At 42.1% G+C, this 25,591-nt stretch overlaps 1 protein-coding gene across 11 annotated transcripts in view; it reads left to right on the top strand.

Moving 5' to 3' along the window:
* The window catches only part of LOC138741621 (PHD finger protein 21A-like), a 357,755-nt gene that overhangs the window by 310,442 nt on the left and 21,722 nt on the right, over positions 1-25,591 (top strand). For 8 of the 11 annotated variants that reach the window (XM_069896006.1, XM_069895986.1, XM_069895979.1 and 5 more), the window contains 3 exons: positions 262-417; positions 1,269-1,344; positions 4,835-4,938. In XM_069896006.1, coding sequence (XP_069752107.1) covers positions 262-417; positions 1,269-1,344; positions 4,835-4,938 — 336 coding nt within the window. Of the gene's footprint in view, positions 1-261; positions 418-1,268; positions 1,345-4,834; positions 4,939-10,115; positions 10,216-25,151; positions 25,277-25,591 lie in introns of those variants that run through there. The other 3 variants (XM_069895984.1, XM_069895999.1, XM_069895988.1) reach the window with 3 other exon arrangements.

The raw sequence follows: 25,591 nt of genomic DNA on the forward strand, positions 1-25,591 counted from the left end.
CTTGATTCATGCACTTTAGGATTTTTGCTACTCAAGCTCACTTTTCCTTCCATTTTATTTTCAGTGGAAAATGTAAACTTGATTTGCAGGGGCAGGACTCCAATGAGATGGATGTTGTAGTGCTGGGCTATCTTTACTTACTTTGCTATGTGTCTCCCACATTGGAAATCACTTAAATAATAACTAACGACAGTTAAAATTTAAAATCCAAACTTGTATCTGAAACCATGTAAATGATTATGTAACTCTGTTTTTTGATAGGGTGACATCCATGAGGATTTCTGCTCTGTGTGTCGACGTAGTGGACAGCTGCTGATGTGTGACACTTGTTCTCGTGTGTATCACCTGGAGTGCCTGGACCCGCCATTAAAAGCCATTCCCAAAGGAATGTGGATTTGTCCTAAATGTCAGGAGCAGGTGTGGGCTTGGATTTAAGCCTTAGACTTAATTTTGTCTAATATAATTCTGGTAGTCACGGGGGTTGTTTTTGTAATTTTTTGGTGGAATTTACTTTTTTAAACTTTTGTTTGCTACTCAATGTCTCAATCACTCCAGGGTATACACATAGATTTATAATTTAGGAGAAGTAGCATTTGAAAGTTATCAGTAGTGAACTGTAGGAGACCACATGCATTGTGTGGGCTGTTCTCTCTGATGATAGTGAACCTAAATACAAAAAGCAGAAAGTTTGCTTTTTGGTCACCCAGTTTTTATGAAACAAAACTAAATTTAACTTTCTCAATATATTATTCATGAGATGTAATGCTATAAACTAAAACTGACTGTAATTTAGAATTTGGTCATCTGATTACCAATTCTTTCTGATGAGCATTCCATGTAAAAGTAATGTGCAGTGAAGAAACTAGTGTCATATTGAAGGTAGTTTGATTAAGATAAGGAGCATTATTTGTAACCTGAAACTGCACCATGATGAGAATATCTCCACAATAAGAACTTTTATTCATTTCATTGGTCATCCATTTGTCATGTTCATATCCAAACATGATTTTGGACAGTGCTGTGGATTTAATTCCCTTTCATTAAAATGCAAATTGTATTCTCATTAAGCATAATATCAAGAGATAGAAAATACATAGGATAAATCTATCTTAATACTTTACGGATTTAACAGATTTTGCCTGAAAGCGAGACCTTTCTTGTCAATCATGGGAATCGGCAGTTATCTACAGTCTTAACACCTCTGTGATCTACACCTTTTGGCATGTAACATCTTCTATCCATCACTGTGGAAAATGTTCTGTTTTTAGATTCTTAAAAAGGAAGAAGCAATCCCGTGGCCTGGGACACTAGCAATCGTTCATTCTTATATTGCCTACAAAGCTGGTAAGATCTTATTCGGAGTTTGTTTACAGAACATGTTATCTCTTTGTAATGTGTCAAATATGTTACAAATATCCCCTCTTCTCTTTGAAACATTGACAAAATATTTATTATGGAAGATAGGTTCGATTGAAGATTTGGCTTGAGAATTGAATGAATCCTTCATTATCCTAACATGATATGAATTACATGATTCTTGATGTAAAATATCTAACACTTGATTATGCAGTTTGGAAATTATTTTGGCTTTTAGAGATGTAGAATAATTCATCTTGCAAAAAAATAAGTGAACATGAGTGGAAACTATGAAACCATGCTATGGTTTTAGCTCAGGTTCTTTGTTTCATTTTCCATTTACATGAAATGAAAACCCATGTATTTGGATGTTCAATATGCCAATGTAATTAATGGCCTCCTGAAATTCCATGGAAAATTGTGGTGCCCACAACAAAATTAAAGTGTTTGTAGAGGGGAGGAGCATAAGGGGTACAGAAGAAGAGAGAGGGAACACATTGTATTATATTATGAATACTTCAAACCATACAGGAACCTCCATTGCCCATGAGGTTCAAGGAGACTGCTAGAGCTGCAACCTGAGAAGTAGAGATAAAAATAGGGGTGTAAGAGAGACCAGATGGAACCGAAGTTGGTTGGGGGGAGGGGTGGGGAGGATTGTGGGGGGGGGGGGGGAAATGGGAGGAGAGAGTGGAAGAATCCAGTGGAGAGGAGCAGAGGGGTACAGAAGAAGAGAGAAGGGACTCATTGTCTGAATTAAGAAAATTCTGTGTTCACAGAGTGTAGTCTGCCCTAGCAGAATATGAGTGGTACAATTAGAATAGAGGTTTGCTCAATGTTATTACACTGTCAGCAACCTGGGTTAGAATCCGGTCTCATCTGTAAGGAGTTTGTATGTTCTCCCTATAGGTTTCCTCAGATGCTCCAGTTGCCTTCCCGCCCTCCACAAATGTACAGGGGTTTGTAGGTTAATTGGTGTATTCAGGCACCACGAATCATAGGATGAATGGCCTGTTGCCATGCTGTATCTCTAAATTAAATGAGGTGTGGTTCCTCTAGTTTATGTTGGGGTTATTTCCTCCATTTGACCTGTTTGATTTTCTTACCACTCTCTCCCTTTGCCTGGTATCTGCCAAACTTACTACTCTCCATCCTATTTCACCTCTGCATGATTTGCCAATCCCTTGTGCTTGTGCGGCTCCTGTCTTCTTTACACTACTAACTTTCCTCAGTTCTGAAGGGAGAGTTTCAGTGTGAAACCTCAGCCCTTGTACACCTGCTGATGTTGCTTGATCTGTTGAATTCCTTCAACACAGAATGCATTGGGCTTCAGATTCAAACATTTGCAGTCTCTCATGTGTATCCAATTAGATATTTGTTTCCTGCATTGGATGTTTCCCGTATTTCCCTCCACGTTTGTGCCTATAGTAGCATGGATGTTATGAAAATAGAACATAGAAAAGTATTGCACAGGAACAAGCCCCTGGACCCACTGCATCTGTGTTAAACATTGCCCAAATTAAATTATGCTGCTTGCATGTGATACATATCGCTCTTTTCCTTGCATATCAATGTGTCTACATAGAAGTCACTTAAATGTGACTGTCAAATCTGCCTCTGCCAATATATCCAGTAGCCTGTTCCAGGCACCTACCACTACCTGTGTGGAAAAAAGACGTATCCTACGTATCTCCTTTGAACTCCCACATTCACTTTAAAGACGTCCTCAAGTATGTGATGTTTTTATTCTGATAGGAAGATTTTGACTGTTTACTCTGTCAATTCCTCTCATTATAAACCTCATCAGGTCACACCTCAGCTTCAAATGATCTCGAGAAAACAACCTGTGTTTCTCCAACTTTTCCCCAAAGCTCATACTCTCTAATCCAGGTGGCATCCTGGTAAATTTCATCTATACCCTTTCAAAGTTTCCACATCCTTCCAGTAAAGGGGCTATCAACAATCCATACAATACTCCACATGTGGCCTTATCCCAAAGTTATATAAAGATGAGCATGACTTCATTACTCTTATGCTCAATGCCCTAACAAATGAAGGAAAGCATGCATAAGCCTTATTGTCTCCTTATCTATGTGTGGCCACTTTTAAGGAGCTCCAGACCTGGACCCCAGATTCCTTTGGCACATTAGTGCTTTGAAGAGCCCTACCATTAACTGAATGCTATCTCCTTACATTTGACCTCCCAAGGTGCAACATTTCACGCTCCATCTGCCATTTTTTCCTCCTATCTGTAATTGATCTATATCTTATTGTATTCTTAGAGAGACCTCTACACTGTCCACAACTCCAGCAATCTTTATTTCATCTGCAAACTTACTAATCCCCTCACCTATTTTTTTATCCATCATTTGTATATTATACAAACATCAAGGGTCCTAACACTGATCCCTATGGACTGCTGGTCACGAACCTTCAGCCAGAATAATAACTTTTCACTACTACAATCTGTCTTCTATGAACAAGACAATTCCAAGTCCATACTATCAATTCAGTGTAGATCCCATGCATCTGTACCATTGGATCAGTTTATTATGGAAGGACCTGACTAAAGTCCATGTAGATAACTTTTTCTGTCAAAACCTCATCAATCATCCTCATCACCTCCTCAAAAAAAACCAATGAAATGTCCAAATCATAACTTTTCTTCCACAAAGTCATGCAGATTGTCACTAATCTGACGACCATGCCTTTCCAAATATGCACATATCTTATCCCTATTAACTATCCTGTCTGGTAGCTTCTAGCACCACTGACTTGAGGCTTATTGGTCTGCAAGATCCTGTATCATTCCCATTTCACTTCATAAATATATTCGTCAAGGCACCAGAAATCTTCTCTGCTCTCTCTTTCAATAAGCTAGAATATACAAATTCTCTCAGACCTTAATGCTCTTCAAAAGACCCAACAACACCCCTTTCTTGATCTCAAAAAAGCATGACAGCACAAGCAATTGCAGCCTTTCCTGTTTAACTCCAAACTCCACATTACTCTCACTATCTTCCATGTTCTTCCCTTTGGTGAACACCAATCTAAAGTACTAATTTAGTACCTCAAGCACATCCTCAGACTATAATTTGCTTGTCCTTGAGTAGACATATCCTTTCTTAAGTTATCCTCTTTTTTTAATGCAACTGTAAAATGCCTTAGGCTTCTGTTTAATCCTACAGGCCAAGGACATTTCTTAATTCCTTTTAAAGTTAAGGTATTTGTAAAATCTCAGCAGGACTTATAACAGAACAGATAATTTAAGTTGGTCTTATACTTCCTTCATTTTCACGATAAAATCAATGGGTTGTTACGTGTACTTAAGGTTTAAGATTTTAGGATTTTGTGGCAATTCAAATAATTACTATTCCTCCACATCTGTCCTTTAACTGTGAGGTGCTCTTGGGCATGTATTGTCAAATCCTGTGAATATTTACTGTAGTTTCTGATATTTATTTTTTCCATTCCTCAGCAAAAGAAGAAGAAAAGCAAAAGTTGTTAAAGTGGAGTGCAGAACTAAAGCAGGAACGAGAACAGTTGGAACAGAAAGTTAAACAGCTGAGCAATTCCATAACAGTGAGTAACACAGCTACAAACATAAGAGCAGGTAGCCTGGCATAAACTTGTAGCCACTATCCTAAATTTTCTGGAATGTAGCAAAGCCTGTGTAATTTGTTCTTCATGCTTGGAAACCAGGTTTCAAACAAAACTGTTGAGAGCTTTTATCTAAGGGAGGTTTTTGAATGAAAAAAGCAGAAGATGTCTTTAACTGTAATTCAGAAGCATTTTAAGCTGCAGCATTTCAATCCATGAATTATTTTAATGCATGACAAGAAATTTCTGTTAACCACCACCTTCTCCCTATTCCACTGCACATCACTTGCCATTCCCCCAATGAAACAGATGGTGATTTGTGAGATGAGTTGTATGCACAGCTGGAAGCCTTCGGAACCAACTTTAAAATGAAGGAAGAGTCTAGAGCCAGAGAATGAGATGCTCAGATTTTACAGTCTCCCATTGTTTACAAAATAAACAGTTAAGATAAGTTGAAAAGTTAAAGTTTTGATGTGACTTGTGTATTTACATATCAAGTGCTGGATATGTGATGAGGTTTGGATAGCTTTTTATCAATTGTCATGGACAAGATGGCTGAATGACGTGTTGTTAATTATATACGATTCTGTGAGCTTTTTTTTAAGATGCTTAGCACACATAACATTGGTAAATTTTTAGGGGCACTACGTGTAATTTTATCAAGTAATATTTTACATAAAGCCATGTTACAATTAAAGGCTTTGTTTGACATGACACAAAACAGATTTTTTGTGTCATGTCCTACCTCATTATTGAGATAAGCAGAATAGCATGCATGCATTAATTAACTTTAATTCAAGTTTCTTCTCACACTGGAACAAAATAGAGAATAATTTAATTAAATTATATATTGTCCCGTGTACCAAGATACAATAAAAAGCTTCACTTTGTGTGCTATCCAGTTAAGCTAACTCGTTTAACAGGGTAGTACAATAATAAGAAAACTAATAAATAAACAACAGTGTAATTAATGTGTCCAACCAAGTCTTCAGCTGTGGTTGACTGCTGTTCGTTTATGATTTTCATTTGGGAAGTGCCTTAATTGTTTTCTTGGTTACGTAGTCTTATGCACACTTACAGATGAAAGTTGGTAATGGCGTTGTGTATTCATCAAGATTGTTTGTCGAATCCTTGAATACAGACCAGTCTACCAACTCAGGGTCATGTAGGAAATTGTCTGTATACTCAGACCATCATTGAATGACTTTCTCCACTGAGTCCTCCCTCCTCAGCTTCTTCTTATACACAGGTTGAATCAGCATAACCTGATGATATGACCTGCTGCAGTGTGGGCATTGGATGGAACGGTATGTGGTTGCTCGGCCTCTCCTTCCTAAAATCAACAATAAGCTCCTTGATCTTGGTGACATTGATAGCAAGGTTGTTGTTTTGCCACCATCCAACCAGATATTCCATCTCCATTTTCTATTCTGACTCATTATTTTCATTTATTTGGCCAACAATGGTGGCGTCATCAGTGAATATGAAGATTGTGTTAGAGCAGCATCAGCAGGTGTAAAAGGGCTGAGATTTCACACTGAAACACTCCCTTCAGAACTGAGGAAAGTTAGTACATAAGCACTGTAAAGAAGTCAGGAGCCACACAAGGGATTGGCAAATCAAGCAGAGGTGAATTAGGACGGAGAGTATTAAAAGTTTGGCAGATGCCAGGCGAAGGGAGAGAGTGGTAAGAAAATCAAACAGGTCAATTGGAGGAAATAACCCCAACATAAACTAGAGCAGGGGTTGGCAACCTTCAGCAATAAAAGAGCCATTTAGGCCTATTTCCCACCAAATAAAACCCATCTGGAGCCACAAAACCAGTTTGATCCCTAAAATGAAGTAAACACCACATATATAGTTTCATTACACTTATGCTATGTATATAGGGATTATAATTTGTTACATTTATGAAATAAAGGAACTACAAACAGAAAATGACTGACATTTTATTTCTGTTTTGAACTCTTAAAAAAAGACACTGGCACGCATAGTTTCAAATAAAATACACATTGTGGGCCTGTTTGAGTCCATCTATTATTTGTGGAATTTTTTAAAAAAGAAATATTCGTTTTAATTAAAAAGAGCAAACAAAAAAATGCCAGTTTGTATTTTATTCTGAAGGTTGCCATCATCTGTTGATTTCCTCAGTCAAGTAGCTATAGCAGTCAACCACCAACCTAAATATAAAACACAACTATCTCAGTTTAGGATCCAATATAAAAATACATATTTGCAAAATAATAACTCATTAAATGATTTCTTTCACCTGTTTAATGTGGCTTCTGCTCCTGAACCAAGGCTGTAAGACATCATTTTGATCTTCACGCAGGATTGCATGCTGTCATCCATGAGGTGCAAGCAATGTTTGCTTTTTATATAGTTCATGCTCGAGAAAACCTGCTTGCATAAGTATGTGGATCCAAAGATCGGCAGGACTCTGAATGCATATTTTTTCATGTTCATATAAGTGTCGAGAATTGAATTCCATGGTTTGAACACAAGTTTGTCCGGTTTGGGGAGGTTTTTGATTTCACTCCATTTGTGCTTCTGGCCAAGAATGGTCTTCTGATGAGCAACATCTTGAAGATCCGCTGTCAAGCTTCTGAACTTAGACACCCATAAGTCTTGGTCAGCTATATCGGCCAGTTCGATCTCAAGATTGGGTTGACTTACATCTGTAAATGCAGTTATATTCAACAGAGATAAATCAATGTTTAGGGGAGTGACAGGGAAGGACAAAGTTTTATTTTCCTCTGAACTCACAGAATCTTCGCCCAAACGCACTTTGCATTGCAATGATTGCACTCTGTAAATGCTCGCAATTGATCTGATGGTGTGCTTCTTTGAACCCTCTCAAAGTGTGGAAGTGAGACAGCGTATCTCTCTGTACATCTCTAGCAAACACTGTCATCTTGCGCTCAAACGCCAAAACCTCCTCCAGCATCTGCAGGGCTGTGCCTCCTTTCCCCTGAGGACCTTAAGGTGCGCTGTCATATCCACCATGAAGTACAGTTTTTACAAGCTTCAGACACGCAGCAAACTGCTTCAGCATCTCCCCTTTGGACAGCAGGAGATCAGAGTATGTGCTTTCAACTTTTTCCAATAATGAACGGAACTGTCAATGGTTTAATCCTTTTGCCATTATTTTGTTCACTGTCTGTATGACAAGATTAATCACTTCTGTGCATTCCAGAGGAAACGTTTGAGTGCGCAATGCCTCTTAATGCAGAATGCAGTGAAACATCAGCAGTTTTCTATGTAGCGACTTCTGAAGTAAAGTTACAAACCTCTTCTTTGTTCCTGTCATACTTGGTGCTCCATCAGTAGCCACTGACACCAAGTGGGTGGTGTTTATTTCTTTGGTCTTTAAACAATTTAATACAGACTCACAGATGTCCTCCCCCTGTGTTTGGCCTTTAAGTAGTATCAACTCAATAATTTCTTCCTTTGGCCCAGCAGAGTTCACATATCTGCATAATAGTGCTATTTGCTGAATATCACATATCTTTTGATTCAGCACAGGCGATTGAGTACACTGGAGCCGAATTAATGTCCCTAATTAGTTGCCTGGTGATATTTGCTGCCATCTTTATGGTCCTGTCCTTGACAGTCTTTGCAGAGAGTGGCATATCTCTGATTTTCTGAACAATTTCACTCTTGTTTTTGAAGTCCGAGAATAGATGTTCTGATATCTTGATAAACGATTCTTTTATATATTCCCCATCTGTGAATGGCTTCCTGTGCCTGGCTACCTCCCGAGCTGTCACAAAACTAACAGAAGTACTTAAATTTATAGATTTCATCCACTTCTTCAAAGCATTTTTACTCTGATCAGCTTTCCGCAGCAGTCCCGAAACTGCTCTTTTTCTTTCATCTCCAGATGGGTATTTTTCAGTAAAAGCTATGTGTTTATTCTGGAAATGTCTTTCAACATTTGATTTTTTTGGTGTTTGCTAATTTCTCGCCACTTATTAAGCATACAGGTAAACCAGCTTTGTTAGCAGTGAAAGCAACTGAATCTGTCCATGAAGCATTAAATGTTCTATTTTCATCAGAAACTTTTCTTTGATTTATCCATGGTTAGCTTACTGGAGGTCGAAAGTTCAAAACAAGTCACTTTCCGGGTGCGATAGGTGACACATACAGTAGTATCAACCACTACAGTGCTGTGACGCAAATTTTGATCGACAAAATATTACAACACGTTTTATTTTAATGTTACAAAATCACCTTAATCTCCAAAATAATTATTATTACATCGATAAAACTAAATTAAAAAATTATTTAAATAAAATAGCCATCTACTGTATTCACATTATTTTTTTTAAAGCCACAGAAAGTCACGGCAGAGGGATGAAAGTCGCATGTGGCTCCAGAGCCGCAGGTTGCAGACTCCTGAGCTAGAGGAACCACACCTCATTTAATTTAGAGATACAGCATGGCAACAGGCCATCTGTCCTATGATTCGTGGTGCCTGAATACACCAATTAAACTACAAACCCCTGTACATTTGTGGAGGGCGGGAGGAAATTGGAGTATCTGAGGAAACCTATAGGGAGAACATACAAACTCCTTACAGATGAGACCGGATTCTAACCCAGGTTGCTGGCAGTGTAATAACATTGAGCAAACCTCTATTCTAATTGTACCACTCATATTCTGCTAGGGCAGACTACACTCAATGCTGTGAACACAGAATTTTCTTATTTCAGACAATGAGTCCCTTCTCTCTTCTTCTGTACCCCTCTGCTCCTCTCCACTGGATTCTTCCACTCTCTCCTCCCATTTCTCTCCCCCCCCCCCCCCCCCACAATCCTCCCCACCCCTCCCCCCACCCAACTTCGGTTCCATCTGGTCTCTCTTACACCCCTATTTTTACCTCTACTTCTCAGGTTGCAGCTCTAGCAGTCTTTGTCTTCTAATCACCACTCCATCTTGTGTGACTCATCTTCATCCACCCCACCTGTTAGTTTGTCTTGTCTCTTTCTCCCTTTGTCTGGTACGTGCCAGTCCTCTCTCTGTTCTCCATATTTCACCTCTGGTTGGTTTGCCAATTTTGTGGGGAGGGGGGTGGGTGGTGTCTCACCTCACCCTCTCTACCCTGTCCTCTTTATACTACTTATGTACTAACAAATACCTAACTACTACTTCCACAGCATTAATCAATGAATCTGCTTGGACCATGGGGATAAAGCACACAGCTATGAAGTGGCCCGGTGTTGGTGGTCTGCATGGAGGAGTTGATGTTCTCAATTTTCAGAAGTAATTCAGTAAAGTGCAGCATAAGTATATACATATTCTTCTTTCTTCTTTAGCTTGGCTTCGCGGACGAAGATTTATGGAGGGGGTAAATGTCCACGTCAGCTGCAGGCTCGTTTGTGGCTGACAAGTCCGATGCGGGACAGGCAGACACGGTTGCAGCGGTTGCAGGGGAAAATTGGTTGGTTGGGGTTGGGTGTTGGGTTTTTCCTCCTTTGCCTTTTGTCAGTGAGGTGGGTTCTGAGGTCTTCTTCAAAGGAGGTTGCTGCCCGCCAAACTGTGAGGCGCCAAGATGCAAGGTTTGAGGCGATATCAGCCCACTGGCGGTGGTCAATGTGGCAGGCACCAAGAGATTTCTTTAGGCAGTCCTTGTACCTTTTCTTTGGTGCACCTCTGTCACGGTGGCCAGTGGCGAGCTTGCCATATAGCACGATCTTGGGAAGGCGATGGTCCTCCATTCTGGAGACGTGACCCACCCAGCGCAGCTGGATCTTCAGCAGTGTGGACTCGATGCTGTCGGCCTCTGCCATCTCGAGTACTTCGACGTTGGAGGTGAAGTCGCTCCAATGAATGTTGAGGATGGAGCGGAGACAACGCTGGTGGAAGCGTTCTAGGAGCCGTAGGTGATGCCGGTAGAGGACCCATGATTCGGAGCCGAGCAGGAGTTTGGGTATACGCTTATCCTTGTGAGGTTTTTCAGTTGGTTGGTTTTCCAGACTCTTTTGTGTAGTCTTCCAAAGGCACTATTTGCCTTGGCGAGTCTGTTGTCTATCTCATTGTCGATCCTTGCATCTGATGAAATGGTGCAGCCGAGATAGGTGAACTGGTTGACCGTTTTGAGTTTTGTGTGCCCGATGGAGATGTGGGGGGGGCTGGTAGTCATGATGGCAGCATGGATATAATTTTGATTTGTGATCAGAAAAGAATTATGGTTTAGAATTATTCTTGAACTGGGAGGAGTTGTGTTGTTTTCCATGGGTTAGTTTTAGGATTTTACCATTTTTCTTTATGTATTTTAATGTCTTTCCAAAACCATTTTTAAATTTGCTGATGATTCACAACTTAAAAATTGGTAAAGGAGTGAGCAGGATATTGTTGGACTGGCTTAATGTCGACAAACTGCTAGAATGGGACATGTGACATTTAACACTGAGAAATAGATAAGAGATATAAATAGGAGAAGCAATACATTAAGGTTATGATTTTAAAGCCAATGCAACAACAGACTTAAACTGGAAAATCTGCAGACACTGTGACTGTAGTGCAATATCCAAAAGTGCTGGAGAAACTCAGCAAGTCACGCAGCATCTATACAAAGTAAAGGGTAACCAATGTTTTAGACCTGAGCCCTTTGTCAATGTGAAAAAGCAGGCTGCCATCTGAATAAAAAGGAGGGGAAGAAGGGGTGGGGGGTGGGGGGGGGGGGGAAGAGTATTGGTCAGCAGGTAAGAGGTCAGAGGTGGATATGACTGGGAGGGTAGAAGAGTAAAAAGTTGAGAAGTGATAGTGGTTTGGCGGTGGCCAGGAAGTGCTTAGCGGTTACTTGGAAGTCAGGCTCTCATCTAGGCATTTTGCGTTGGAATGTAGAAATGCTGAGAAAATGGAAAATGGAGAGTTCCCATGGAGAAAATTACCTATAACTTAATGAGGAAATATGACACCTTCCATAAAATTTGGCAACCATACCTGCGTTATAAAGGTGCAAAGATATAGTGCGATTCCCTGTGCTTTGTCACTCTGTCCACTCCCGCCTGCCCTCTTTTTTGCGGGGGTGGGGGGGGGTTCCATCTTAATTAGGTTGTCATGAAAATTCAAAGACCTAGAGGCCGACAAATCCAACGATTATAGTTTTTGTTTTGAGTTTGCTTTTACTTTTTTATAAGAATTTTCTAAGTGTAGCTTTTGTTTTTTTTTTGGTCCTTATGTCCATAATTTGTCAGGAAAGTAAATAGATACTGAAAATACAGGAATAAGGCATGAGGGCTAATTTATTGCACCTTTTTCTTTTTTAGGGTGACTGTCTATTCAATTCTGTCTTTGGATGTATTAATTGGGACAAAGGGAGGTGGAATGGGGGGGGTGATTGGTCTCAACGGTGAACGGTGAAGCTTGTATATAAGTGGAGAATGTAGTGTTTTTTATTATGGATTGTGTGAGCTTGAAAAATTATAAATAAAGTATACAAAAAAGAAGTGATGGTGAAAGGGGCAGCTCTCTGAATGGAGAGGTAAGGGAAGAACTTGGGGAATTGGAGGAAGGTGACAGAAGGATGGGGAAAGAGAAACTCAAAGGACAAGTTTAATGGAAACTGGGGGTTGATGTTAATGCAGACTTTTTAAATATTTTTCATTTTCCATCAATAAACAAGGAGATAACATCATTGACTGTTACAGAATATATCAGTATCTCCCAGCAATCTGCATACATGTGGTGTTTCTCCCCCTCCCATTCCCACCCTCCCAAAAACAACACTAGGGAAAGACAGAAAACCAGAAAAAGAAAAAAAAAGAAGCTGGATGTGGTGTCAGCGCTTCCAGTCCATAGAGGTTGTGGAGCCACCCCCTTATATAATTACTTTTATTAATCCATCTACCGGTGGATCACTGTATGTCTTTTTATCAGGATGTGGCTGCAGCTGTGCTCCCATGTGCATCAGATATGGCTGCTACATTTTAACAAAGGTGCTGTGTCTGTGTCAAAGATTATACATAATTTTTTCCCAAGGGAGTACAGCTATGCATCTCGGTAATCCACTTACTGATAAGAAGAGGGGAGTCAGACTTCCAGGTCATTGCTATGCATTTTTTTTGCTATGGACAAAGAAATACATATGAATTGAATTTGGAATTTGGTTAATTTGTAGCTTATGTCCATAAGGTTCCCCAGCAGATACAATATTGGATCCACTGGAAAGGTTACCTTCCTTATTCTGGATAGTATGTTGGCCAAATCCTGCCAAAATGGGGCTACCTTTGCGCTTGACCAGGTTGCATGAACAAATGTTCCCTGCTCCAGTCCACACCTGAAGTATGTCTCCAGCACCTCTGGTTTTGCCTTGTGAATCTTTTTTGTGGTGTGAGGTAGAACTGGTGCAGAAAGTTGTATTGAACCAGTCTGACCAACATCTCTCGTCAATTGTGATGCCCAGGTCTGACTCCCATCTTTCACTTGATCTGTGTAGCCCCTGCTTGGGGCTTTCACCTTGGAGTACAGAGTACATACTTGATATAAATTTGAGTGCGTTTCCCAGTCAAGGCAACCCTTCAACCTCACTAGGTGTAGGCGGGGTCAATGTACTATCCCTTAGAAATGACCTTAATTGGAGGAAACATTGAAAGGTCCCATAAAACAAATCGTATTTATCCTTTAGCTATTCATAGGACATAAGCTGTCTCCCCTCATAGCCGTCCTCAATATATTGGTTCTGTTGCCGATGCCAAATCTCCAGGATTTTATTGCCCATGTTCATGGGCATCAATTCATTGAGTCATTGGCTCCTTGGGTGATATTTTCACTTTCTCTCCAATACATTCATTGATCTAATGCCAGATTTTAATCAGATGTTTCAGGATGGGTCATCCATGTTTTTGCTATTAATTTGGCATCCCTTTTGTATATGAAATCCTTCGCCGTCCTCTCCCCCATTGCATGCAATCCCATTTGCGCCCAAGTGTGTGGTTCCCCCTCCTCAAAGAAGGAAGGAAGGAACCTCAACTGAGCTTCTAGATAATATTTCTTAAAATCATGCAACCTTAGCCTACCCCCCACCCCAAGCTGTAGTCCCATGTCAATTTTTTCAAGCTATTCTGGGTACTTTCCCATTCCAGATAAATTTCCTTATGTTATCATTCAGCGCCTTAAAAAAAAGATTTTGGCAATGGAATTGGCAAAGACTGGAAGAGGTATTGGAGTCCTGGGTTCACCTTCATCTTTATGCAGTTAAGGTGATAGGCAAATCCCTCTATCTCATTAAGTCACTTTCAATCTTCTCCAGCATAATAAGGTAGTTGAGTATACATTTTCCAAGTTATTATCAATCTTGATTCCTAGGTATTTTACAATTCCTGCATGCCAACTGAAATTGCTGTTTCTTTGATATTCTTCGTGATCAAATTTATTCAGTGGCGTGATATTGCTTTTTTCTGTGTTGGCTTTATAGCCTGATATCGTACCATAGTCCTCCAGTGTGGTAAGCAATTTTGGCAAAGACCTGGCAGGGTGCGACAGGAACAACACATCATCTGCCATTAGGTTTATCTTATCCTTTCGGTGACCCTCTTTGAATCCCTTTATCATTAGATCTTTCCTGATGGCCTCTGCCAATGGTTCAATTACTAAGACGAACAGCTCTGGAGACAGAGGGACAGCCCTACCTGCTGGACCTACTGAGGGGAATGTTGGTGATATTTGTCCATTTTTATTGACTTTTGCCCGTGGTTTGTAATACAGTGTTTTTTTATACAATTAACAAACGTTTGTCCCACATTCCAAATTTTTCCAAAACTTTAAACATAAAAGCCCATTCTAGCCCATCAAAGGCTTTTTCTGCATCTAGTGAAACTATTATACTTGGATCATGATTTCCCTGATCCAAATGTATAATGTTGTTAGCAGAGTCTCTTCCTTTTGAAGCCCACTTGATCCGGATCTATCAACTTGGCCAATGCCTTGGCTATTATTTTGTAATCTGAATTTTTTAGTGAGATAGGTCTGTATAAGGATGGCTCCATTTGGGTCCCTGTTCTTTTTAGGAATCACCACAATGATAGCTGTTAAAAAAGATTCCGGCGAGTCTGCATCTACGTCACCTTGTTCATTACACCCATTAACAATGATGTTAACAGGTCTTTGAATTCCTTATAAAATTCGGGGGGGTGGGGGGGGTCTGTCCTCTCCCAGCAAACTTGTTTGTTTGTAAAGTTCCCTATGCCCATTTGATTTCCTCACTGGAAATTGGGCATCTAATTCCGTTCAGTCCTCTTGGGCCAATCTCAACAACTCAACCCCTGCCAAGAACTCAATTTTATTTATGTCTCTTGATGCCTTGGATTTATACAATTTCTCATGACTTGAAGGTGTCATTAATTTCTCGGATTGTATGTTACCAAGCCTGACCCCAGCTGAACTGCATTAATCATCCTTGAAATTTCCTCCGCTTTCTCATTTGCCATGCCAAAATTTTATGTTTTTTTTTCAGAAAAACCTAGTTCATAATATTTTTGCTTGGATCATGAACGTTTTTTCCACTCTTTTAATTTTTTATTTTTCACACCATAAATCACAATAACCATGATATACACTTTTTCTTTTTCGTTTTTTCCACTCTTTACGCTTGCTGTGTTTTGTATTTATGTTTCTTATTTTCCAATTCCTGATATTTTAACATTCGATCTCAGGTTTTGATATTCTTTTTCCAATTTTGTGATCTCCTGTTCCAATGTCTCCACCTCAGTCGTGTTTTTTTTTTAATACTTTTGGTATACAAAATTATTTGCCTCCTTAGATAGGTCTTTAGTATGTTTCAGATTTTAAAATTATTATTAGTTGAGGGCCAATTTGTTTCACAAAACAGCAATTTGACTCCTTATAAAAGTACAAAAGTCTAGGTTTTTCAATAGCGGACGGAGCACTAAGGAGCCACCTATAAGCATTTTCCTGTTTTTCAGGCATTGTTATTTGCAAAGTCAACAGTGAGTGGTCTAAATATTCCGATTGAAGCACACTGCCTTCCAACTGGGAAGAAAATAACTAATTCTGATATGAGAGTCATGGGACTTCGAGTAAAAGGAGTAGTCTCTAGCCTACGGGTTCCTCTGCCTCCATATGTCTATCAAATGTAATTATTTCATAAATGCCAGAGTTGTTTTCGGCGCCTTGGATCTCGACAATATCTTTGTTGTCTGATCTGGAATAGGGTCCAGGCAAAAATTTAGATCTCCAATTAATATGTTCTGTTTACCCGCTGCAACCCTTAGAACAACATTTTGCATAAACTGCTTGTCATCCAAGTGATTTAGTATCCATGGTTCCGAATACTACTGGCAGTGTACCATTAGAAATCTCCCGGTCGGGTCTGTAGCTCCACCACTCAATATCACTGGAACCCTTTTGTGTATTAAAATGGCTACCTCCTAGACTTAGAGCTGAAGAAGGAAGAGAATACCTGCCCCACCCAGTCCCTTTTAAGTTTATCATCTTCCCTTTTCGTTATGTGCATTTCCTGAAAGAATATATCTGCTCTCAATTTTTTAAGGTGAGCCAGGATCCTCTTTCTTTTATGGATATTTAAACCATTCACATCGATACTAATAAATTTGATAGCCTTATTCATTTGTGTTTCTATATCTTATCTTTTCACCTTCACAGCATCCCCATTTGTTTGTCTTGAATAGCACCCTCCTCATACCTTTCTGTCATTCATTATCTCTCCATGTTGATGTCCACATTAGCTACAAAGGGAAAAAGGAGAATAAAAATAAACATGAAAAAGCTGAAATTCCCCCTCTCTCCCCATAGACAATCCTAGATAAAATAAAATGGAAAAAAACCCAATATAGCAAAGTTAACAAGCGAAACATTCAAAATATTCCCATTCTCTGTTTTGGAGCCTCTCCTCTTTGCTCCTGCGCCATCTTCCCTCCTATTTCGAGTCTCTTCGTGTGCCATCTTTTCTCTCTCACCTGGTCTGCACTGTAGCCTCTTCTGCCTCAAGCTCCCATTATTTGTTCCGTTTGTACATTTTAAAAAAAAAAGTATCTAGCCCTCCATTCCCTCCAATCATTATAAAAATTTATCAAAACCCCAGCTACTATGGACAGCAATAACCTCAATCATCTTAATTGTTTTCGTGAATCAATAATTATCTTCTTTGGCTTGGCTTCGCGGATGAAGATTTATGGAGGGGGTAAAAAGTCCACGTCAGCTGCAGGCTCGTTTGTGGCTGACCAGTCCGATGCGGGACAGGCAGACACGATTGCAGCGGTTGCAAGGGAAAATTGGTTGGTTGGGGTTGGATGTTGGGTTTTTCCTCCTTTGCCTTTTGTCAGTGAGGTGGGCTCTGCGGTCTTCTTCAAAGGAGGCTGCTGCCCGCCAAACTGTGAGGCGCCAAGATGCACGGTTTGAGGCGTTATCAGCCCACTGGCGGTGGTCAATGTGGCAGGCACTAAGAGATTTCTTTAGGCAGTCCTTGTACCTTTTCTTTGGTGCACCTCTGTCACGGTGGCCAGTGGAGAGCTCGCCATATAATACGATCTTGGGAAGGCGATGGTCCTCCATTCTGGAGACGTGACCCATCCAGCGCAGCTGGATCTTCAGCAGCGTGGACTCGATGCTGTCGACCTCTGCCATCTCGAGTACCTCGACGTTAGGGGTGTGAGCGCTCCAATGGATGTTGAGGATGGAGCGGAGACAACGCTGGTGGAAGCGTTCTAGGAGCCGTAGGTGGTGCCGGTAGAGGACCCATGATTCGGAGCCGAACAGGAGTGTGGGTATGACAACGGCTCTGTATACGCTTATCTTTGTGAGGTTTTTCAGTTGGTTGTTTTTCCAGACTCTTTTGTGTAGTCTTCCAAAGGCGCTATTTGCCTTGGCGAGTCTGTTGTCTATCTCATTGTCGATCCTTGCATCTGATGAAATGGTGCAGCCGAGATAGGTAAACTGGTTGACCGTTTTGAGTTTTGTGTGCCCGATGGAGATGTGGGGGGGCTGGTAGTCATGGTGGGGAGCTGGCTGATGGAGGACCTCAGTTTTCTTCAGGCTGACTTCCAGGCCAGACATTTTGGCAGTTTCCGCAAAGCAGGACGTCAAGCGCTGAAGAGCTGGCTCTGAATGGGCAACTAAAGCGGCATCATCTGCAAAGAGTAGTTCACGGACAAGTTTCTCTTGTGTCTTGGTGTGAGCTTGCAGGCGCCTCAGATTGAAGAGACTGCCATCCGTGCGGTACCGGATGTAAACAGCGTCTTCATTGTTGGGATCTTTCATGGCTTGGTTCAGCATCATGCTGAAGAAGATTGAAAAGAGGGTTGGTGCGAGAACACAGCCTTGCTTCACGCCATTGTTAATGGAGAAGGGTTCAGAGAGCTCATTGCTGTATCTGACCCGACCTTGTTGGTTTTCGTGCAGTTGGATAATCATGTTGAGGAACTTTGGGGGACATCCGATGCGCTCTAGTATTTGCCAAAGCCCTTTCCTGCTCACGGTGTCGAAGGCTTTGGTGAGGTCAACAAAGGTGATGTAGAGTCCTTTGTTTTGTTCTCTGCACTTTTCTTGGAGCTGTCTGAGGGCAAAGACCATGTCAGTGGTTCCTCTGTTTGCGCGAAAGCCGCACTGTGATTCTGGGAGAATATTCTCAGCGACACTAGGTATTATTCTATTTAGTAGAATCCTAGCGAAGATTTTGCCTGCAATGGAGAGCAACGTGATTCCCCTGTAGTTTGAGCAGTCTGATTTCTCGCCTTTGTTTTTGTACAGGGTGATGATGGTGGCATCACGAAGATCCTGAGGCAGTTTACCTTGGTCCCAACAAAGCTTGAAAAACTCATGCAGTTTGGCATGCAGAGTTTTGCCGCCAGCCTTCCAGACTTCTGGGGGGATTCCATCCATACCTGCTGCTTTGCCACTTTTCAGTTGTTCGATTGCCTTATATGTCTCATCCAGGGTGGGAACCTCATCCAGTTCTAGCCTTAGGGGCTGTTGAGGGAGCTGGAGCAGGGCGGAATCTTGGACTGAGCGGTTGGTACTGAAAAGAGATTGGAAGTGTTCTGACTATCGGTTGAGGATGGAGATCTTGTCGCTGAGGAGGACTTTGCCGTCTGAGCTGCGCAGCGGGCTTTGGACTTGGGGTGAGGGGCCGTACACAGCCTTTAGAGCCTCGTAGAAACCCCTGAAGTCGCCAATGTCCGCGCTGAGCTGTGTTCGTTTGGCGAGGCTAGTCCACCACTCATTTTGGATCTCCCGGAGTTTGCGCTGAAGATGGCTGCATGCGCGACGGAAGGCTTGTTTCTTCTCTGGACAGGACGGCTTTGTAAGGTGAGCCTGGTGGGCAGCTCGCTTCTTTGCCAGCAGCTCCTGGATTTCCTGGCTGTTTTCGTCAAACCAGTCCTTGTTTTTCCTGGAGGAGAAGCCCAGTACCTCTTCAGTGGATTGCAGTATGGTAGTCTTCAACTGATCCCAGAGGGTTTCAGGGGACGGGTCCGTGAGGCGGGTTGCAACGTCGAGCTTTGCTTTGAGGTTTGCCTGGAAGTTTCCTCTCGCTTCGTCTGACTGCAGTTTTCCAACATTGAACCTCTTTCTGGGGGCTTTATTGTTCCTGGGCTTTGGCTTGAAGTGAAGGTTGAGCTTGCAGCGAACCAGCCGGTGGTCAGTGTGGCATTCCGCGCTAGGCATGACCCTGGTGTGGAGCACATCTTGTTTGTCACTTTCTCGCACCAGGATGTAGTCCAGGAGGTGCCAGTGTTTGGATCGGGGATGCATCCAGGTGGTCTTAAGGCTGTCCCTCTGCTGAAAAAGGGTGTTTGTAATGACAAGCCGCTGTTCTGCGCAGAGCTCCAACAGGAGGCGCCCATTGTCGTTGCACTTGCCGACGCCATGCTTGCCCAGGATTCCTGGCCAGGTTTCTGAGTCTTTGCCGACATGAGCGTTGAAGTCGCCCAGGATGACAACCTTGTCGGCTGTTGGGGTACGTTGGATGAGGTTGCGCAGGTCGGTGTAGAACTTGTTCTTTTCTGCTGGTTCCGCCTGGAGGGTTGGAGCATAGACACTGATGAGGGTGATGTGACGCTTGTTTTGAAGTGGGAGTCGCATGGACATGATTCGGTCCGAGAGGCCTGTCGGAAGGTTTTCGAGTTTGGAGGCAATGAAGCTCTTGACCATGAAGCCTACACCAGATAGGCGTCGTTCATCCGAAGGCTTGCCAGACCAGTAGAGTGTGTAGCCCGCGCCGCGTTCTTGGAGGCTGCCTACATCTGCCAGGCGGACTTCACTGAGAGCGGCTATGTCGATGTCAAGTCTGAGGAGTTCATGTGCAATGAGGGCAGACCGACGTTCAGGTCGGTGGCTGTCAGTCTTGTCTAGCATGGTTCTGATGTTCCAGCATGCTAGCTTGAGTTTGTGAGCATCTTTTGAGGGGGAGGACGTGGAGGGGGAGGACGTGGAGGGGGAGGACGTGGAGGGGGAGGACGTGGAGGGGGAGGACGTGGAGGGGGAGGACGTGGAGGGGGAGGACGTGGAGGGGGAGGACGTGGAGGGGGAGGACGTGGAGGGGGAGGACGTGGAGGGGGAGGACGTGGAGGGGGAGGACGTGGAGGGGGAGGACGTGGAGGGGGAGGACGTGGAGGGGGAGGACGTGGAGGGGGAGGACGTGGACCTGTCCTCGGGCCTGCGCAAAGGAGCTTTTAGGTGGAGTGCAGTGCGCGCAGTACTGGCCCCACCCTTTACACCCATGGTTCGTGTGCCGTGGCCAAGCAAGCTGGGACGTGGCAGCGAGGTCCTTGGGTCGTAGGTTTTATATCGGAGTGGCCTTCTCCTATGCAGGTTTCTTACCCGGGCTGGAGGGGTCTGCCTCCCCTCCTAGGTCGGTCCATACTGCCCGGACCGGGGCCGAGGCCGCCGCAGTTCACCCTGTGCCTGGACTGGGGCCACCGCCTCCCACTCCCTGCCCGGACCGGGGCCTCCGTCTGCCTCACTCGACCGAGGCCGGGGCCGCCGTCTCCCCCTTGCTCCTGCCCGTATCGGGGCCGCCGCCGTCTACCCTTCGCCCGGACCGGGGAGTGGGAGGCGGCGGCCCCAGTCCAGGCACAGGGAGAGCAGCAGCGGCCCCGGCCCCGGTCCGGGCGAAGGGTAGACGGCGGCGGCCCCGATCCGGGCAGGAGCAAGGGGGAGACAGCGGCCCCAGTCCGGGCACAGGGAGAGCAGCAGCGGCCCCGGTCCGGGCGAAGGGTAGACGGCGGCGGCCCCGATACGGGCAGGAGCAAGGGGGAGACGGCGGCCCCGGCCTCGGTCGAGTGAGGCAGGCGGAGGCCCCGGTCCGGACAGGGAGTGGGAGGCGGCGGCCCCAGTCCAGGCACAGGGAGAGCATCAATAATTATAAGACTGTAATAACCCCACTTTGTTCCATAGCTTTTCAGGCATTCTGTCCATGGTTCCTTCAGGGGTTCAGTTCAGCATGTATTCTTGCAGGCTTACACATTTCCTAGTAATTCCCGGAAGCATGATTTATATGGTGACCAGGTACAGCATTGCATACTCTACTTTTTTTCAATCTCTCAACATTTTCTTGACCTGGTCAAATTTTCGTTGTTTTAGCAGTGCAGGTCTCAGTTCAAGTAAGAACATCAGTCTTTCCCTGGACCCTGTGTCTCCCTTGATCGGGACATCGCTGCCCTTAACACTATTTCATGGTCCCAGCTACTAATAAAATGGATCAGAACTGGCCTTGGGCTGTTACAAGCCCAGAGATATTCATAAATGGTTACTTAAACAAAAGTTGCTTTTAATTATCTTTAAACATGAAAACAAAATCTAGCTTAACTAACCTAACTTGGGGGGCGTGGCAAGATGGCATAGAGTCTAGACGTGAGATCTCGACCTCTCTGGCCGGACTTTTAAGTACCTGTTTTTAACCTTTTGTTTTCAAGTTTAAACTTTTTAAATTTTAGTTTAAAGTATTAAGGAACTGTTATGGCCATTAATGGTAAGAAGATTAAACCTCGAGTGCAGAAGTTACATTTTCGAATTGTTGACGATTTGGGGCCTAAACAACTTGCTACAGCTTCAGGTTTAACTTCCTTACTGCCTAAACCACAAAGACTGCCTGTGAGAGCTGAAAAAAAATGTCTACTACTCACCAAGTGAAGGATAGTGCTGGAATTACCTGTTCTCTGGAGGAAGGTGCGTGTTCCCAAGAAGTGGATCCCGATTCTGGAAGCCTTTCGATTTTAACGGAGGGAGTACGCAGGAAGACGACTCCATTGTCTGAAATGCTTCAGACAACACTCCAACCTGAAGATAGCGATCTCATCTGTGATTTTGTGGAAAAACACCAAGCTGCGGGGGGAGGCTAGCGTTGACCCCCTGAGGATGTCGGGGTGCCATCGCTGGGAGTCCAGACCCGCAGTAAAACCGTTAAAATGCCTTTTGTTGCGTTGCAGCAGGAGCTGCAGTTACCTGGTTCTGCCACTACGTTAGAGAAAGCAGGGCTGAGCTTTTCTGAATTACAATGTAAGCAGTTAAATGCTGTCATCCAGCCTATAATGAATGAGCTGGCTCAAATGAATGTTAGTATAAGTTCAGAATTGAATACAGTTAAAGCACGTGTGGAAGCATCTTGTGAAGATTTTTTAAAATTTCAATCTGCTTTTATGGAATGTAAACAGCAAGTGGCTTCTAATACAGAAAAAGTGTTGAAGGTTGAAAAATCCGTTATAGAATTGCGAGAACGTGAGAAGGAGTTAGAGAGGAAAATAGACTACTTGGAGAATCAAAGCAGAAGGAATAATGTGAAAATTGTTGGTTTGCCAGAAGGTATGGAAGAACAAGATCCTCTTCGTTTTTTTAAAGACTGGATCCCACAAGTACTAGGACAAGAATTTTTTTCTGGAGGCTTGGTATTGGAAAGAGCTCATAGAGCTTTAAGAAGATAACCTTTACCTGGTCAGCCACTGAGACCTGTAATAATTCGATGTTTGAATTATTTGGATAGAAAAGCAATACTTCGATTAGCAGTGCAAAATGCGAGAAACGACAAACTCCGTTATTGATTCAGAATACCAGATATTTTTTAAAATCCTGATTTGAGTCAAGAGGTCATTCAACGTCGACGTCGATTTAATCCAGTTAAAGAGGTTTTGTGGCGTAAAGGTTATAAGTCTACTTTTCACTATCCGGCAGTGCTGAAGATGTTTCATGGAGACTATCAATCTCGGTTTTTTGAGAATGATCGTGAAGCAATGATTTTTGCTGATTCATTGCCAGATATAAGAGGACAAAGACGCAGTCCACCCATTGTCTTCTAAAGAAAAATCTGGTTTTCTGGAAACGAAAGAAATTGCAGAAATGGGAAAAACGGGAATGGAAAGAGTCCAACTTCTTTTGAAATGGGATCTCCGAGTTTGGAATTTCTTGGATGAATAGAAGAAAATTCTTATTCTTATTTTACTGTTTATGTTATGATATTTTGAGATTATTTTTTGTTCAGCGGGGGAGGGAGAGATTTGTTCTAGGTTCTATTAGTCATCAGCCACTGGTGGGTGATCCACACCCAAATTTTGTTTATGGATTACTACCTTTTGGTAGTTTTTTTTGGGGGGGGGGGGGTTTATCATTATTTTTTTATTTTCATTTTATCTAGCTTTTAATTTGTGATTTTTTTTCTTCTATTGGAGGGCCTATATACGTTGATTTGAGTTTTCATAGAAAGATAGTATTGGTCTTTAGTAATATTAGTAGATATGTCAAAGTTGAGGTTTGCTACTTTTAATATTCGAGGTTTAAACAGTCCGATTAAGCGTAAAGATGAGGGACACCTATGGTATTGATAAGAATTCTTTGTTTCTTTATTATCAAATTCGATCTTTGATAAAACATGTGTTTGGTAGAGATATGATTTTACTTGAAATGACTAAATTTGAGACTTTTCTTATGAAGGTACCAGAGAAGGGTTATATTTCATCTATGTATTAAGTATTACAGGATGGTATGGATAAAAAGGGTTGGGATAAATCCAAAGGTAAATGGGAAGTGGATATTGGTTTTATTTTTTCCGAGGATGATTGGTTAGATATTTGTTATGATAGCGTAACTAGACTGATAAATGCACGCAATGCAATGATTCATTATAATTTTTTACATCAATTATACTTAACACCTGAAAAACTAAAAAAAAGTATGGTTTTCGTGAATCAGATTTGTGTTTTAGATGTGGTAATTCTGTTGGAACTTTTTTTCATGCTGTCTAGTCATGTATATATATAATCTTTGTGGAAGAAAATTCAATTGTTTTTAGAATACCTGTATAAGATTAAAATACCTTTACATCTGACAGTATTTTTATTGGGCAGTTTGCAACCTCTGAAAAGTTTGGGATTAGATAAATTTCAACTTGCTTTTGTATATTTAGCATTATCTGTAGAGAAAAAATGTATTGCTAGTACATGGAAAGATACAAATATGATTGATATTAATAGATGGCATAATGAGATTAAATATTGTTTAATAATGGAAAAGATTACATATGTTTCACGTGATAACTATAGTTTTTTTATTCGTAAGTGGTTGTTATATTCAGAATATTTACATTTTGATTTATGTTGATTAGATCTTAATATGTATGCTTAATTTTTCCTAATTTTTTTTTCCTTTCTTTATGGCTCTCCTTAGGAGAGCTGGCTGAAGGGGGGGGGGTTCTTTTCTTTTTTTCTATAAAATATAACGTTCATGTTTATGGTTCATTGTGGTATATGTTATTTACTATCTGTATTTTGAATGAATAAATAAAGTTTTTAAAAAAAATCTAACCTAACTTAACCCGTGTGTGTAAGTGCAGAAAAGTTCTTTGGTTCACAGTCCAATCTCACTTCTCATTCACTGGTTGCAGGCAATTCTTACATTGTGCACAGAATTTAACATTTATAAAGTTCACTAGGCTTTGGTGCTTGAAAGGTAAATGGTTACCGCTCAGGAAGGTTCTTGTCGGTTATCCTGTGTCTGCTGATGAAACTTGCCCCTTCAGGCTTCTCCAGATGATAACCTCTTTCTTTCAGGTCACCACTGAGTTCATTTTTGTTTCTCTTATTTCCAAGAGACAAATTAGACAGCCAGACCAAGGCCATCTTCCAAAATGGGACTTTCCACAAGCTTGCCAGCTTGTCCTGTTCCAGTCCCACCTGCTTCTGCTGGCTGTAACACTGTAGAATGATCGATCTCTCTCTCTTTCTTAGAGTGAAAGACTGTTTGACTCTCTCTGCTTGCAAAACCACATGAACCTCTTAGAACAACAAGTTCTCTTCCAGACAATTTGCGGCTCCAACAAGACTTTCATCTGTTACCTTGTGTAAACAACAATCCATTAGTGAGTTCTCTTGAGCAATCTTCAAAGCTCTTGCAAAGGCTGTGGAGCCGATATGTCTTGTATAGGGCAGAGCTCCAGCATTTTACATAAGATCCGTTTTAAAGTGTTTGTATATGACCTACTCTAACAAATCTTTCCCAATTTATCTCCCAAAAACCTATCTATATACACTATCACAGGTTGTTGATTGGTGTGGGACAGCGGCCCTTTCTATGGTTAGGGGAGCTCTAAATTGATATCTTCCCAACACTTCAGGGATCCAGTGTTCAAAGAATTCCACAGTGTCCTTCCCTTCCTCCCCCTTTTTCA

The sequence above is a fragment of the Narcine bancroftii genome, chromosome 1 (assembly GCF_036971445.1).
Source record: "Narcine bancroftii isolate sNarBan1 chromosome 1, sNarBan1.hap1, whole genome shotgun sequence".
NCBI lineage: Eukaryota > Metazoa > Chordata > Chondrichthyes > Torpediniformes > Narcinidae > Narcine > Narcine bancroftii.